Source organism: Planococcus citri, chromosome 4 (assembly GCF_950023065.1).
Source record: "Planococcus citri chromosome 4, ihPlaCitr1.1, whole genome shotgun sequence".
Taxonomy (NCBI): Eukaryota; Metazoa; Arthropoda; class Insecta; order Hemiptera; family Pseudococcidae; genus Planococcus; species Planococcus citri.
This window is the reverse complement of record NC_088680.1, coordinates 22459262-22477155: the sequence shown is the minus strand read 5'-3', so window position 1 is coordinate 22477155 and position 17894 is coordinate 22459262. Positions and strand designations below refer to the sequence as shown.

At 35.4% G+C, this 17894-nt stretch overlaps 3 protein-coding genes across 6 annotated transcripts in view; 1 reads left to right on the top strand and 2 right to left on the bottom strand.

Annotated features, from left to right (window-relative positions):
* LOC135843515 (potassium voltage-gated channel protein Shaw-like) overlaps positions 1-17894 on the bottom strand; it is a 761198-nt gene that overhangs the window by 666602 nt on the left and 76702 nt on the right. The gene's annotated exons all lie outside the window — the stretch shown is intronic.
* On the bottom strand, positions 2140-3540 carry LOC135845128 (nascent polypeptide-associated complex subunit alpha, muscle-specific form-like). Its single transcript, XM_065363592.1, has one exon. It carries the CDS (start codon positions 3538-3540, stop codon positions 2140-2142), a length of 1401 nt encoding a protein of 466 aa, XP_065219664.1.
* Positions 11807-14306, top strand: LOC135843095 (dnaJ homolog subfamily C member 22-like). Its single transcript, XM_065360844.1, has 5 exons — positions 11807-12296; positions 12386-12533; positions 12608-12815; positions 13050-13317; positions 13628-14306. Exons 1-5 carry the CDS (start codon positions 11964-11966, stop codon positions 13841-13843), a joined length of 1173 nt encoding a protein of 390 aa, XP_065216916.1. The 5' UTR covers positions 11807-11963; the 3' UTR covers positions 13844-14306.

Here is a 17894-nt window from a genome sequence, read left to right as displayed (position 1 = left end):
TATCCTTAAGGACAAGGACATAAGTATGCCATGAACCCAAATGCAAGGAGACACCCGATAAAACAGGTAGTAACTGGGCAGATTTTTTGCATGGATGTTATTTTGTACATTTTCACAGAAGTATGTACTTTAACTTTGTTTACCTGTGTTATATTTACAAGCACGACAATTTGTGTTTTACCTTTTGATTTAAATTTGCGGTGATATTAATTTATTTTAGCCTTTTTGTTATTATGATAAAGACGGGCTCATTTGTTTAAATATTAAACATTTTTACAAAAAGGAACAGCAGCAACAAACTATGTAATAGCGCGCCAGTAAGCCTTAGCGACGAGGAATTTGTTGCCATATTTCATCCAATGAACTCCGGTCAATGATAGGGTAAGTGTCAAGCACTCTTTCGTGGATACAACCTCAGAAAATATCACGCAGTCCAAGTACAACTTAAGGAAGTAGGTATGTACTTAATTAGGTACCTACTTACTAGTTAGGAAGTAAGAATTAATATATTTTTTAAATTTTTCAACAGAAGAAAGACCAACACGCCGTGTCCCAAAGATTGCTTTGTGTACACAAAGATACACGAAGCTTCACCAGCTAGTCCACCGAATTAAGCATGAGAAAAAGATGGGAACTTTTCTAATCCAATGGTAGGGCAATATCTTCATGTATATTGTTTGGTATTAATATTTTTTAAATTTTTTGTTCTAAGTTCGAAGAAAATCGAAATTGCAGTCGGAGAAAAAGGTAAAGTACAATATCAAACTTTCAGATGTCACTACCCAATCTGCCGCTCGGTACCATGGGAAAAGTGATATAAGATTCTATGTTATGTTTTTGTTTTCATTTTTTTACGCTGATATCTCAACAATTTGAACATAACTGAAATGACTGCGTTATGAAAATTGCAGATCCACCCCCGCCATCTTGGAGACTTATCAATGCCAATATAAAATACTCCCTACCTTTATTTTGATGCGTGGAAGAGCACTTTTCCATGGCACAGTGAAGATGAATCTATACTCTTTCAATTATTTACATTTTGGCAAACTAAAGTCATGGTGATTATTTATAGTGCTTTGATTTTCACTTTTACATGCAAGTACTTACTTATTTGTAAAATTTTCATATTTTTAATGTTTTTATAGCAAAACTATTGGTTTTCTGTTTCGCGGACACTCAACTTGGGTGAAAAATTAGTTACTTTCGATGTCAACGCTCTCAACACGCTCATCAAAGACAACGTTCCAACATTAAAAAAACCCTATCGCTAATAAGGCTTCATTTATAAAAGCTTCAAAAAGTGTAGTTGAGCGAATGGAGGAACTCCAGCTTGAGCTTTGGTGCACCATATGGACGCATGGATGATTTGAATAATATCCAACGATATGGTACAAGAATCAATAATACGCACAACGTTGAGTTAACTGAAGAAGAATATTTTCATCGGTTGCCCAAAGAGTTGATGCAAATTCGCATGTCTCTATTGCCATACATCGGCGAACAACGAGTTGACGACCAAATTCGCAAATATAACGTCATTCTATTAGAATGGGCCAGAACAGAGCCACGGATAGAAGCGTGTGAACGAGTAAAAATAGCGGTGGAGGAATTTTCAGGCGAGAGGTGGAGAAAAACAGAGAAGGGATATGTGGTCCCCACGGTACATCTTACATGAACTTGAATCGATACCTGGGAAACCGCTCGAACCGATACCCGACACAAAACCGGCGAGTGAAAAATTAAAAATAGGTACCTATCTAAATCAAAAATACACATATCGTAATTACTATTTTTTTTTCAATTTCCATACATAACTTGTTCTTACAGAATTCAAAATGAAAAAATATCTCACAATTTTTCGATTCACTCAGCATCCCATAACTGGTCCCTTTAATTTTTAATCGTCTGCAGACTAATTGAATTGAGGGAATAAAATTTAATTCGAAACTACCTCGATTCAACAACATTCAGTTCACCTATATCCATACCAATAACCACCTCATCCTATCTTTGAAATAAAACTTATTCCTCGATTTGAACACGATTTAATACTTATATTTTTTCAACGATGTACATCAAAATGTGGAAATTTAAAATAAAAAATAAACTCGATAAATAAAAATTTAAAAATTAATCTTAAGAACCGCCCGATGCTTCAGAATCGTACGGTTTGTATCCGCCTTGTTGTTTTTTGGAACGTGGCTGTCGACGTGATTCTTTGGTACGAGGACGTTTTCGTGATTTGCGAGAAACACCGAGCTGAGGAGTAGCATCTGGGACACGACTCACCGTTATATCTCCGTCATAATCGTACACGATGGGAGGCGGTATATCACCCGGTTGTCTGCAAGATCGGCATTGTTCGCATTGCTGCGAAGGTGTCGGAGACGGCGGACATAGGCAATTGCCAGCTCGTTTGGCGCCGATCGGTGAAGTCTCATGAGCCATGATTTCGGGCGCTAGCGCCGGAGCTTTGCTACGCATCGGTGAGATTCGCTGATTCATCGGCGGATAACAAACATTTGTTCGTCGGCAAGTCGGAGGACACGTCGGTGGACAAGTTGGCGGGCAAGTCGGTGGACAAGTTGGAATACAAGATGCAGACGGACACGTGGTTGTTGGACATGTCGATGGTGGGCATGTGGATGGCGGGCACGTCGATGGCGGGCACGTCGATGGCGGACACGTCGAAGGACAAGTTGGTGGACAAGTCGGCGGACAGGTTGGAAGACAGGGCTGGAATCCTTGCTGTTGAGGCGGATAACCCATCTGCACCGGTTGTGAGGTTCGTCCTCCGTAACCACCTCGTGTTTGACCGCTCGGTGGTCCGGCTGGACTCGTGTAGCCGTACGGACTCGGCGGATATCCTTGAGTACCCGGCGCGTACCCTTGAGAACCAGGTGGATACCCTTGAGTACCAGGCGGATACCCTTGGGTACTCGGACTGCCAGGGCTCGTTGCTGCTTTCGATGCTCCACCTTTGGTACCTGTAGGGCTCCCTCCGGGAGGCTTCTTCGACGTTAGACTTTTCTTTTTACCACCTTTCGGTGTTGTGCCTTTTTTCGTCGTGCCGGGCGATTTCGCTCCTTTGGCGCTTTTACTACCGCCTTTCTTACCCGGACTGCTTTTCGAGCCTTTCGGTGGTACACGAGCTTTCTTCGCGGCGTGCTGTTTTCTCGTCGTTTCACCGTACGAATCTTGTCGAGCGAAGGGTCGAGATCTCTTAACTCTGGTCGGATTTCGGCTCATGGAACGTCCAGTTCGCACTGTTGATTTTGTTGCTCGATTTTGGCTCGTCCGCGGTGCTGCTACACGGGCCCTCGAAACTGTTCGTCCTCTTGATGGTCTCGTATCACGCAACGGTGCTGCCATTTCGACGAAAGGCTCTCGTTGCCTTTTGCTCATCCTGTTCCAGACACGAGCGCCATCAACTGCGCTTTCGCATGCGGATTTGTTACGATTTTGCCGCCGGGCTCGAAAATGCTTTAAGAAGTTAAAAAACGGGTTTTTGGTCGTCTTGTTCGTCATCTCATCCATTTTAACGATCGAAAGAGCTGTGTATGTTGTGATTGAATGGCGAAGTGACCTGTTGGCGAATTCGTATTTCTATGGAATTGGAATTTTTATCCGAGTTTAGGTAGGCAAATTCAGAGCACTGCACGATGGCGTTAATTATCGCCGATGACAGTACTGTATCGTAGGTTAACGGTTACGATTAGTATGCATCATCGTATGGGGAGGGGGGTAATCGTTATCGCAACTATTCACATCGTAATAGTGGCGATGATTATCTGCGATATCGTGATTATCGCGTGAATTTTACGCACATTTCTTCAACTTTAGAAAATATACAATATTAGTTGAGAATTGCATTTCTACCTATGATCTCAAATTCTAGTCGACTGTACTCGTTTTCAAGTCATTTCAGGAAATTTTAACGCTGTTTATTTCATTTTGCAAATTTTTGCAAATTTTGTCAACAAAATTTTCGTCAAGTTTTCTTTTTAAAAATAATTTTAATGTTTTTTTTTGGAAGCTTTAAAATGGAGATGGCGTTTCTAAGATGCCTCATGATATTACTGGGGAGGGGGGCTGAAAATAATCAAATTCTTGCTCGAAGCCTTTGAAAACGTGTGGTTTCATGTGAGGTATTCATGAAACAATTATACTCGTATGTATGCACTTATTTGGCTAAATACTTACGGCGAAAGTTGCACAATATTTCTTCAAAATCTCATTAAAATTGAGAAAAGATTAGATAAATCAGTAAAATTTTTGAACACATCAAAAAACTGTTGAAATTTGACTAGAATTTTCGTAAAATATCATCGAATTCGTGCAGTGCTCTGGGTAGGCATATACCTACGTATTTTTATTTCATATGATCGGAAAATGAGTAGTTTCCTAGACAGTTTTGTGGTTGGAAAATACGGAGGAAAGTAATGGTTTTCCGCACTTGTTTACAAATTATAAATTAACAATTTGTAAACATTTTAGCATTTATTTTCCTCTCATATGAAATTAAAATAGTATATACGCGACAGGATTAGACAGTAACGCTCCTGTCACGTAATATACTAATAAGTAAACAACCAAATTGAAAAAATAAGTCGCACTCAAGTAGGTAATTTAGCTTTAATGAAAAATGAAAACAAATCAACTCGGGAACAAAATAAAACAAAATTGACTGATGCACCCTTCCTATTATTTTCTCAATTTGGTTACTTACGTAGTTATATTATCATTTCCTATCGACATAGAACTCATTTTTTGATCCAACTTTTCAGTATTCTTATGTTATTTTGAGTATGTTTTTAATGACATTTCACGCAATTTTGATTGACCTTACCAACTCCGATTTGGAAAACATTACCATTGATTGACCTTACGGAAACTGAAGAAAGCCCAGAATTCTACAACGTTTCTTGATTCCAGAAATCCAGATGCCCTATAAAGTACATGAAAACGTTCTCGAACGAGCGATAAAAGCTGAGACGCTATTGGTGAGAAACTGAAGAGTAGGTTCAATATGGGTTCCTGGTGTTCTCAGTAAATTATGAAACCAATAGTTTCAAGGTTCCGATTTCTCCCTTATGCACTCTGAAATTTGAGACCATTTAACGTTATAAAAAGTCCACTAGTTATCCTTAAAAAGACATTGTCTTAATAATATTCTTACCTACTCGATAATAAGCTAATTACTGTTTCGTTTTTATTTTCATATCGCTTTTGTTTGTACTGAAAGTGCAAAATAATAGAAATATGTATTAACTAGGTAACGACTCGACTACTTATTTTCCCTCATTCCCACAAAACACCTGAAACAAGTTAGGCTGCGTTGCAAAAATAAACTTCAAAATGGTCTATTTCTTAGTTTACGTAATGAGATAAAATTGAAGTGAGTGTGATAGGATCGCAGGCTGTGGTATATTTACGTGCTGTAAAAAGTAGTAACGCGACATCTCTACTTAATAAATTGAAGTGGTGTTTTCTTCGTCACGCCATCACTGCAAAACGGCTGGACGGAAAATTTTGAAAAAATACTCAAAATGTTCAGCGTGATGCGTAGATGGTTGTACTGGAATTTTTTTCGCGATTAGAGGCCTTAAAAGGCTGTAATTAAGCTTCAAAGTTTTGATGACGTCATCAAGAGCTTTCATTTCGCTACCGAATATTTCCGATTTGCTAGGCATTTTACAAAATCATCAAAGCTTCAATTTTTAACATAGGTACGTTGAGAATAGGAGATCGAAGGTGGATCTATTCCTGAAGAAACTCGAAAAGTATGGGTGAACTCATTGGCCAGCCAATCATATCTCTTCAACTTCAATTTGTTTTGACATAGTCAGTTGTTAAATAGGCTATATCCAGAATGGTTCAATTGTTTTGAATTTCCAGTGTAAAATCTGTTTAAATCCAGGGAATTTTGAATCAAAAATTGTCAAGTTGCCTCGATGTAGGTAAAATGGTAATCTTGCCCTCATCTTATGTAGGTGCACCACTATACGTGGCAGAAAAAATGCAAGATGGGATTTGAAAATTTTAATTTTGATAATGGAAAGAACAATGTTTTTGTTATGTGAAGAATTCAATTTTTTTGGTTTGAAAATGTCAAAATTTAAGTGATTAATTGTAGAAATTTCAGTTCTAAAAAACGAAAGCAAAAAGACTCAAACAAAGTGAGGGCAAATGCTCTCAGAATTTTGTAGTTTGAGAAGTAAAAAAAAATTCTATATGAGAAGTTCATTTATCAATTTTTTTGAATTTGAATAAATAATAGATTTTTAGAAAGTTTGATAAGTATTGAAAAAAAAAACGAAACAGGCCTGTGCCAAAAATGTGCTTCAAGCTCCAAAAAAGTTGACAATTTAGTCTCTTTAATAAGACTAAAAATTGATGCTTATTCATACATCTGTGTGGGTAATTAGGTTATATTCATGGCCTATATTTATGACTTACAAAAAAATTTCATTTTCATTTGTAAATAAAAATATAATAATCAAACAAACTGGGCCAGGAATAGCGAGGGTAAAAGCTTTTGAAAATTTTCATTTTGATAACTGAGAGAACAATGTTTTTTTATGGGAATAATTTGATTTTTTTTGGCTTAAAAATTTCAAAATTTGAGCGATTTTTTGTGGAAATTTTAGTTTTAAAAAACATAAGCGAAAACCCCCATTCCAATTTAGGGCAAAACCTCTCAAAATTTTGTGCTTCGAGAAGTGAAAAAACATTTTTTTTCTGATCAATAAATCCCTATATTAAGACTGTAAATGTACAAAACTTGACGACTTCGTCGAGTCGGGTGGAGGGGGGAGGGAGAGAGGTCTATCTAATCAATAGCTTATCCCCTATAGTTTCGTACGTCGACCTTGAAGGTCCAAAAAATAACTACACAGAAGCTTCACAACGAGTTGGAAGCACTTGCACTAGATTCCATAGGGTATTGAAATTAGTTTGCAGATTGAATTTCAGTTTTCTAAATCCATTTTGATGAAATTTTGTAGAAATTTCGAATTTGAAAAATCTGCTGAAGGATCTAAACATTTTTTAAAAAATCAATGGTGGGTATAAAATGAGTTGAACCCACCGATTGGAAAGATTGGTAAATTTATGAAAAAAATTTAATTGCAACCCTGTGATTGAATTTTGAACATTCTAATTTTGATAATTGAAAGAACAATGTTTTTGTTATGGGAAGAATTTGATTTTTTTGGCTTGAAAATAGAAATTTCAGTTCTAAAAAACGGAAGCAAAAAGACCCAAACAAAGTGAGGGTAAATGCTCTCAGAATTGTAAAAAAAAAATGTCCATGTAAGATCTCAGAATTGTAAAAAAAAATTTCTATGTGAGAAATTAATTTATCTATTTTTTTGAATTTGAATAAATAATAGATTTGGGAAAAATTTTAGTTTTTGGCTTAAAAATTTAAAAATTTGAGTGATTTTTTCTAGAAATTATATTTCAATAAAATGTAAAATACATAATAGGTATCCGTTGTCGATCATTCATTTTTTTTTTTTCAAATAAAGTTTGAATTTTCCTGCTTTTGTTAATATGGTTCAACTTGGGGAAAAAAGTCATTTGAAAAACAATATAAATATGGTTGAAACGACATAGCTGAAAAAAATGGCGACCTATTTCTATCTATGTACCATTTAATCGTAGATCATTGAAAAATAGGACCACAAAAATGTACGATACGGAGTCCTAATCAAAATTCTTCAGTTACAAAAATTACCTAGGTGATTTTTTTAAGTTTATTTTATCACCTTTTTCTTTCTTTGGTGACTTCTTACATCAGAATTATTTTGCCACTGTTTTAGATAAAAATGTACTGCATTCTGTCAGCATTTATGTGTCCATATATGATAAGTAAATATGTACTCGTACATAGGTATACAAGTACATCATACGTGCCAAGTAACGACTCATTCTACAGCCATGATACCAGTAGCTTTTACCTATATGTATGGTCCATGGTTCTCGATAACGACCAAGCTGTCATTTTAAGAGCGCAGTAATACTGCTTTAAAAGTGAACTAGTAATGATATAGACCACGTTTTCCTATTAATTTCTCGAAAGCCGTGGGTAAACATTAAAGAGGAAAGAAATATGAGGGAAAAAATAGTACCTAATGACGAAACTCGAAAATGTGGTAAGATCGAATCAGAACGTCCAGATTAAAGTGTAAAATAGCAGTAAATTGAGTAAAAGGAAGAAAAACTAGGTGTAGTCAATTTTGAATTGAGATAAAAAGCAGAATAACATTTTTTAAAATAATTACCTGTTTCTCAAAATGGCTTCATTCATTCTTTTTTCATATATTTTTTAAGACTCGATTGAAAAAAGTTGGATAGGTTTGATAACCCACAAATTCTCGAAAAATGTATAAACGCCATCAGAAAAAAGCTGAGGATAACTGGAACTCGGTCGACACATCGCAGGTACTCATATGTGAACAGTACCGCGCGGCAATGAAATTAGAAAAGAGAAGCTTTGAACTGATTTTCAAATTCCCAAGAAAACCTCGAAACTTCGAAAATAATTGCTAGGGAAAAAAAGCATGACTGCTGGGTGTATCGACATGAAAAGAAATTCGAAAAATATAGTATTTTTAATTAATTCATCTGTCGGGAAAAGTTTTTATCCGAGTAAAAAAATTTTCTATCCAACAGCCGAGAAGACATTACAAGGAAAGAACAAGGCGAATTGTACTACATAATGAATACCGCCGAAGACGATTCGTCCTTATGTCCCGTGTGTAAGGAACATTTCACGGACGGTACAAAAGCTCCGGCTTGCCTAAAATGTGGTCACGTGTTATGCCGACAGTGTGCTTTTATTATCATTAGTAACTCTGACGTCTCTCTTAGAATTTGCCCGATATGCCGAAGTCCGAATACATTCAACGATGTCCGTATCATATATATCGGCAATATTCGACTAGTCAATGATAGACGCAATCTCGAAACGGAGAATCAACACCTGCGGGAAGTATTGCGCTCTACCAAAGAACAATACGAAAATAACTTGAGAGCTCTCAGATGGTATCAAAAAGAATACTTGGAAAAATGCAACCAACGTTCGAAAATGTTATCTTACTACAAGAACAGCAACGGCCATTTGTATCGCAAAATGAAGTATTATAGGGACAACTGGTATCGTTTGAAAAATAATTTCGAAAAATTGAGAGTGCACAAAAATCATCTGCATTCGGAGTTAAGGTTTTTGAAAAACCGTATCAAATTCAGCAGCTATAATTGCGCCGATAAACGCAGAAATAAACGAATGCAAGGCCGCACAACGTGGCAGAGGATGTCCTGAAGTACCATAAGTAAAAATAATAATAAACAATCCAATGTCTGCCGCCCGTTCTACCTGTTTTTTGTTTTTATCTATCTTTTTTTTTGTGTAAACTGTGATAAAAAATTATGTCAAATTTTCGAGATTTTTTCATCATTGAAAATGAAAATAAAAAGATGTGTAGCTGCGTTACGCTTTTTTAAAATCAAATGCATCATTCAACTGAACAAGTAAGTACATACGTGAGTATCATAGCAAAGCCCGTCACTTTACGACTTATGCACATTATGTCCCCTCCTCTACTCATCTCGTCCTCGTGAGAAATTGAATTTTCTATTCGATTTTAATGGCCTCTTCTGGTCACATAAAGTCAATCTCGTAAGTTAAAAACGTCATTTAAATTTTTTTTTTGTCTTTATCTTTATTCATTAAATTTTTCATAAATTGCAAATATGTCTCTTGATAAATCAGAAAAAGAACTGTATCCAAAACATAGACAAAGAGATGAATCGAAAATTTTTCCCAACCATTGGCACACTGGATATTCGCCTCTTTATCTGGTTCAGGCCAAAGACAAGTTTTAAAAGGTAGATTAGCCGTAAATTATAGACAATTTATGTTTGAATCGAATCCAAATCAAATAGAAAATTTTAGAATTATCCATGCTTTAAAAATCGATAACATCCGAATTTTCTTACCAGCCATAAAAAGAGATCATCGCGGTTCAAAACGGAAACCATTGAAAACATTTTCTATACTATTCAAAATGAAACTAGAAAAGAAGTATCCCCATTTCCAGCCTTTCTGGAGCCCCTGGAGAAATTGAAAAATCGCGCTGGAGGCTCCAGAATTGCTGGAAATGGTGACATTCGTCCTCGTGGGGTTAGTTCATGACAAAATACTGTGATTCGCGCAAATTTCAAAAATTTTCTCGTAATCGGGAAACTTTTGATTTTTTAGATTTTTTATTTGAAAAAAAGCTGGTCAAAAAACCACTCTTCAGGTGTCTCCTCCAGAATCGGCTGAAATGTGGATGAATTCGTTAAACAAGTCGAGTATGACACACAACTCTATTTTCAGCTGCCCAACTTCATATTCACGTCTTCTGGAGCAAATTAAAAATTCTGGAGAAATTGAAAAATCGCGCTGGAGGCTCCAGAATGGCTGGAAATGCCGGAATTTGGATTTGGGAGGTTAATATCGGGTCTTATTTTGAACATTTTTACTGATCAATTACGTGCTTTTTTTTAAAAAAAAAGCATAAATCACCAAAATAGTCAATTTTGGACTTTCAAAAATTCGCCAAAAATCGAAAAATGAACTTGGGCAGCTGGAAATTTGGTTTTGGGAGTTTTAGAACATGATCTTTCCAAAAATCGCGGCCCCGTTCAAATCGGAGGCACGGAGGCGGGCACCTCAAGAGGTTCCCTTGTCAGTCACATACCCATTACCCATACCTATGTTGATCAGTGACCTCTTTCCGCGACTTTGATCTTCAAGAACTTTTGAACACTGAGAGGTAGAGCTTTGGGTAAAAAAGTGTTTTAATGAGGATAAAATTACGAACATTTTGCGTTACTCAAATACCTATGTGTCCACTCAAAATTTTGAGTAATTTTAGTTCAAATTTCAATATTTACTACCCGCAGCTAGTTTTTTATTTGGTTTTCGCAACTTTAAACTTCGAAAACTTTTAAATGGTCAGAGGTAGAGCTTTGAGTAAAAAAGTATTTTAAAGAGGATACAATTACGAACATTTTGTATTACTCAAATACCTATGTGTCCACTCAAAATTTTGAGTAATTTTAGTTCAAAGTTCAACACTACCGCTCGCAGCTGGTTTTTGCATTGTTTTCGCAACTTTCAGCTTCGAAAACTTTTCAACGGTTAAATGTAGAGATTTCGGGAGACCCCCATTTTAAAGAGGATAAAATTACGAACATTTTGCTTTATTAAAATACCTATGTGTTCACTGAAAATTTTGAGTATTTTGAGTTTGAAGTTGACATATTATGTAGTATGCAAAAATCGGTAAATGGAAGTATTCATATTATAAAATCGTTATTTTCGCGCGAAATGATAAAAATTTAACATCAATCGATAGGGAATTTCATTGTCTTTAATTTGAGACCACATAAAAATTCACCCGAACTCGCGAACAATCGAAAAAATTGCATTTTTGTGAAGAAAATTGCATGCATCAATAGTAGCGCTGCGCTGGAGAGTTGTCCTGCACGTAGTGAACGGCAGAGAGTATGCATGCCCGCATTGCTCCGATTGGTAAATGCTCTATGGAAAAATCGTTTATTTAAAGCAATTTTTTCAACACAGAACAGTTACCGTTGACAAATTCCCAACACTGCAGCATGAAATACACAGCAATATACACGAGGCGACTCGATATCACGGCGGCATCCGACACATTTCCAGTCCTCCCGCCATGTAACACTGGAGCAAGCCGGACCTGTTGCTTTACTGTTACTTTTTATCAATGAATAATGACCCAGATTAGATAGTAAACACAAAATACTTAGTACTAATACGACAGTGATTTCGATTCATACTTGACACTAGTTAGTTTTTCATGACGTGTTTTTTTCCCATGTAGTTCAATACATCGCGATTATTAAGTGTATAAGAAATCAGTACAATAATGTTCGAATCGTTCCATTTACCGTTTTTCAAATTATCTAGTCGATCATCATCATCATCATCGAATGATACTACCAAAACAATGACGACCAAGACGAAAAAAAAGAGCAAATGTATGGCATACTTTTGGTGGGCATTCGGCGGTTTTTCAGGATTCCATCATTTCTACTTGGGTCGTGATTTACACGGATTTCTATGGTGGGCTACACTCGGAGGATACTTCGGAGTAGGATGGATCGCAGATCTATACTATATAGGCGATTATGTAGCCGAAGCGAACGACGAACCGGAGTTCAACAAGAAGATGAAAGAAATCGTGAAAAAACATAAAAAAGTATGTACTTTGCATCAAATACAACATTTTGATCCGAAGATCCCGCCCGAAGCTTATTATAAATGACGTTCTCGATGGTTGTGTTTTAGCCTCCTTTTTCAACTACTCGATTCACTGCGATGATTCTATTGGCATATTTCTGGAGTTCGGTGTTTCAAATGGGCATACCAGAGGAAGAATTTTACGATATTAATTGGAAAGTTCTTTATATTCTGACACCTATTCCGTGTGCTTTGGGTAATTATCTCATTAAAAGTTGACTCGTGCATTCGAAGTGATAGAATGATCTATATATAGATGGATTATTACAGGTATATGGGCTGTTGGAAATCTTGGACAGCAGAAAGGTGGAATTTGGATACCTTTATTGACAGCTTATTTAACGTTACCTTTAAAATATGTCATGGACGAGTCAACAGCTTACACGATTATGGTTCTAGCTGCAGCATATACCTTCGATTCGTTCGAAAAACAATGGAAACCAAAAAGCAAAACGACTAAATCGTCGGGATGCTGCAAGTACGTTGAAAATAACTCTCGATTCACTCCCAATGAGTGATGGAAAAATCTAGAATTGGAACTAAAATTGAAATATTATTTTTACCAAGTCTCTTTCAAAAAAAAAAGGAACCCAAAACAGAGACTGAAAAACTCAAAACTAAATCTAAAACCCGAAAACCGAACAATTCTAGTTTCTCCATCCCTGCTGAGTCATAATTGAGCTGTTTTTGACCATTTTCATAATTTCAACAGGAGAATCGTACTCGTCCTCGGCGGTTACCTAATTTTCTGTTCATTCTGGGGAAGTTACGTCTACTTCAATGCCAAAGTAACAGACCAAAGCGGTGACGAAATTCCAGTCCGCGAAGCCCTCTACCATTTCTTTAAATCACCCTGGTGGACAGATCTAAAACAGTCGATCCGAGATGTCAAAAATTACATCAAAGTACACGGCTGGGTGGCAACTTGGAAGCTAATGGTCGAAATGTCCGACACGAATGGCGAAAATAACGCATACAAGGTATAATATCTTCAGTCATCGTGTAATTATACGTGAATCGATATCGTTATTCTTACGCTTAGTCGAGTAAAAATTCAAAATTTTTGCCAACAAGTATCGAGTACGTGCATCAAATACGTGATTTACACGTTAGTTTTGTTCGTTGGAAACGTGTCTTAAAACGATAAGCCTTCGTAAGAATAGTTTTTTTTTTACGAACGCGATAATGTGTGAAAAATCGAACGATATCGTTGGTTTCCGATACCTAGTCTTTATGTTTTTCAATGGTGTCTAAAATACGTACGTACCTATATGTCTGTCAATTTTACAGGTCCTTGAGCTGAGTTCGAGCGCATCGCAGGGTGAAATTAACGAAAAATGTAAATATTTATCGAAAACACACCATCCGGATAAATTCACCGATGAGGAAGAGAAACGTCAAGCTCAAGAGAAGTTCTTCGAAATTCAACAAGCTTGCGAAGTACTCAGCAGTAAACGAGCCAAGAGAAGGCGTAAGAATAAGAAGTACGAAGATGGTGAACTTTGAGCTAGAAATTACACCAGATTTTAGCGTGTATTGTCTGTGATTCTGATCTGCGAATAGTGATTAAGCTGCTATACGATTCCCTCCAATAATTTTTAATGATCCCCCCTTTACGAGTATTTCAGAATATTGTATTATGATACGTTAACTTTCATTTCATTCCAATGATCTGTTGCATTTTTTTTCTTTCTAAGTTACGGGTGCTCAGTGTTACGAGTTTTTTTTGTGTATTTTTAATTATTTTTTTTTTTTCATAAGGCTGTTGATATTTCATTTTGATGATGATTTTTTTTTTTTGTAATTTGTAATCGATTTCTTTTCATTTTTTTTTTTTTGTTGAAATTAAGTGACGTTTGACGTTTTGTAACATTAACACTTTCCCTTTGTATTATTTTACTGCCAAATAACTTTTGTTTCTTGTGCTTAATGCAATAAATTTAAATTTATGTTATCGTTTGGCCAAAAATTGGAACTATTTTCTATTAGTCTCACAGTGTGGCTCATGGATTTCATTAAATTCTCTATCAAGAAAGAGTGTTGAACTACTGCGTAAGGTTGGTAACTCGGGATCGAAAGGATAAGATAGAACTTCATAATTTTTTCTTCAATGATAAATTCCAACAATTATGTATGGTGATGTCACGTATTTCAATAATCTTGTGATTCAGCAACCTCGCTGTTTATAATCAACATTTTATCGTGCTATCAACTTGATCCTGATGAGTGTTCTCATTTCAAATACTTACTTGCCCAATCGCGATGTATTTCTAGGAATTTTAAAATAATTTTTTTAAGTATAGTTTTCACTGAACTCGATTCTTGGTGAAATTTTTTTTCTCGATTTTTTCATTTCTCGCAAAAGAAGTTATTTCGAAGGATTTTGACCAGAAATGAAAGAAAATTCAAAAATTGTTTACCGAGTTCAATTTTTTACTCTTTTTTTGATTTTTTCAACTATGGAGGACCGAGAGAGGATTCTTCCAAAGAGAGGTTATTCACATCAGTAGGATGCTACCAAGAAATGAAAAATTTTCAAAAAATTGTAAAGACTTGGATTTTAAAAAAAATGTGAATTTTTTCTACTCGTGGGGATTATGAGGTACACCACAGAAGGAGACCAAACTTACGACATCACATCTTTGTGGTTTTTTAAAATTGGCACAGACCAAAAAATGAGCACCACTGCGTTCCAAAATAGATCCTCATTTTCACAAATGATGTCGTCCGATATTGCGGCATAATTAATGCGAAACATTTGCGACGAAAAATTTTAATTTTTAAAGCGATTTGCAAATTTTCAACAGCTTAGTGGGTCATTCCATGTCAACTCAACCAACGTTTTTGGGTCATGTCCTTCGATTTTGCTCAAATTTTTTTTACAATATGTACCCACCCAGTAAGTAAGAAAGCCGCAATCAGTTTGGTCCCAGCCCCCTCAGGGGCGGGGGGGGGCTTCCATTGTTTTCACATTGTCTCGAGGTACTCAACTTTAGCAGCCTATTCCTCCAAAACTATGATATGTACTTTGATCAAAACTGATTTCACTGTTCGAAAGGGCATTGAATTTTGAACTTTTCAAGTATTTTGAAATTTTCAAAAGTTTGAAAGTTCAAATTTCAAAATGGCGCTGTAAGTGGGAGCTACCATTTAAAATTTTGAAAAAATTTCCATAGATGTACATTTTGATACTTTTTCGAAATATTTAGGTTTCGAGATGGGACTCTTTGACGGAGGGGGAACACCCCCACCCCCAATTTTGGGTGAAATTTTCGAAAGAAAATCTGGGGCATGTGATACATCGAATTCCATGTTTTTGGTGACGCTGAACACGAATATGACATCAGATTTTTGATAGGACCCCATCCACGGCCCCCAGCACCTCCCCAAAGGGGGTAAAAGTTCAAAAAAGCGTTTTGTTCGTGTGACACATGGAATAGTATGTTTTTGGCGAAGCTGAACACGAGTATGACGTCATTTGACCCTACAGAATATGAAATGAAAAATATGTCAAATACTATTGACCTTACGAAGACTGAAAAAAGCCCAGAATTCCACAACGTGAAATGGAATAAGGTGTTTGAAAGCAACTTTCTTATGGAAAATCGACTGGAATGAGGCTTTAGCGACTGCTAAATTCAACAACTTTGGCGTCTTTTCCAACAGTTGAAAATTTTTTTTTACAGTTTTCAACTTTTTTAGCGTTTTTATATCACGTAATAGCTTTTAAATGTTTTTATTCATTTTATTGTTTCATATATTTTACTGTAATTAAGTATTTTATTCAAATTATTGATGTTTTTTTTTTAATTTTTATAGACTCTTTAAAATAACGATGTCATTCAAACAAACATCCTAACACGAAAATACATTATACAAGGTAAGTAAGTACACAGGTTTCATTTCAAATGAAATTCTATCGCGTATAATAATTGCATGTACTGCGAACGCGAAAAAAACCACAATATCGCTTCAATTTCAGCCATTTCTCTTCATCCTCGATGTGATTATTGTCGAAGTGAGTAATATTTTCTGTCCTATCTTGTGAAATGTTGGCTCTTGCCATAGACCGGAAAATAATATCGGATGCCTTCTCGAGATCAAGTTCATTACCTTCAACGCCTGGGTCTAACGAATATCGCAAATGAATCTGCGAGGGACAATTCTAGAGCAATATTACAGAAAGGTGCAATTTTATATTAGAGAGGCTAAGCACATCATTTTTATTCAAAATTAGTCAAATACAAAATTTTATCTCGTTTTTAAAATTACGAACCAATCACGTACCATTATTTTCCACTGGAGAATCCATGGAATACAATGTCACTACCTACACTACGTGATCGTATGTTGATTTGTTATGAATGAATGGATGATATGTTAATTAGCTAGTGTTTTTTTATATTTTAAGATTTATTAAAGTAATCATACGTAAACAGTTGGCTGTGCCGTTTTTTTTATTTCAAGTATACCTAATTTTTCATTTTTTATAATCGTGTTTTTTTCATTTTTTTAATTTCAAGTATTTTTTCATTTTTTTTAATAATCGTGTTCTTTTTCATTTTTTTAAAAATCGCGTGTTCTTTTTATTACCTACATATTTTATAATACATGATCGTTATATCTCTTTGCTTCCTTTTTTTAAATAAGTTATCTTCGAAATAATAGGCGATTTTGAGTAACGTGAATTTGGCGCATTAAATAAGCAATAACTGAACTGAGAAATTGATTCAAGTACGTGTGTTTAGGCTTACTTAGTTTCAAGTCTTGAAAAAACTACGTAATGATACACATATTAAAAATGTGAAAAGCTTAGCTTACATCAATGTACCTTCTGTAATCAGTTCATCAAATATGGACAAAATGGTTAATTAATAATAAACAAAGAGAACAAAACATTGATCCACTTTGCTGGCACTAACTAAAACGACGGTTATTTTGAAATTCAACAATTGTGTAAAATAAATCACGAACTCAAGTATCAATTACTAAAAAAATGGGAATTTAGTACTGTACATAATGTAAAAAGAAACTGAAAAACAAGTAAAATTTCCTGAAAAAAATGTTGCATGGATTACTTGTGTTGAAAATTGAACAGTTACTCATTCTCCAAACTATCATCATTTTAGAGAGAGTATTTAATACCTTGATTAAAGTAAGGAAAACTTGGGAAAAAAGTAATATCTTCTGTAAAATTTTTGCATTTGTTGCATAATAAAAAATGCAACATTACTGGAATTCTTTTCACGTAAAATTCTTACAGTATTTGAACGGTGAGTTTTATACCTTTTTCAGGTAAGCGTTCCTCATTTGCAGCAATAAAATTTACAATTCTGATTTCAGTAAATTGTTACTGTGATTGATATGGTAATGCAAGACAATTTTCACAGTAACTATACCTAAAATACTGAGTTACTGTTTCTTTAAATTATGCTGCAACAGTTCTTTTTCCCTAATTCGTAATTGTCAACTGAAAATTCAGTTCTACTTGCTCTTAAATTCAGTATAAATTACTTGAAATTTTAGGTAATCATTCCGCAATTTTTCTCACTGGTTA

What these genes read in the sequence shown, in the direction of transcription:
- LOC135845128 (XM_065363592.1), bottom strand. Translation starts at nt 3,540, where the DNA reads ATGGATGAGATGACGAACAAGACGACCAAAAACCCGTTTTTTAACTTC.
- LOC135843095 (XM_065360844.1), top strand. Translation starts at nt 11,964, where the DNA reads ATGTTCGAATCGTTCCATTTACCGTTTTTCAAATTATCTAGTCGATCA. An exon ending in ACCTATTCCGTGTGCTTTGG is followed by an intron (nt 12,534 to 12,607) that starts GTAATTATCTCA and finishes GGATTATTACAG; the next exon opens with GTATATGGGCTGTTGGAAAT. An exon ending in AAATCGTCGGGATGCTGCAA is followed by an intron (nt 12,816 to 13,049) that starts GTACGTTGAAAA and finishes TAATTTCAACAG; the next exon opens with GAGAATCGTACTCGTCCTCG.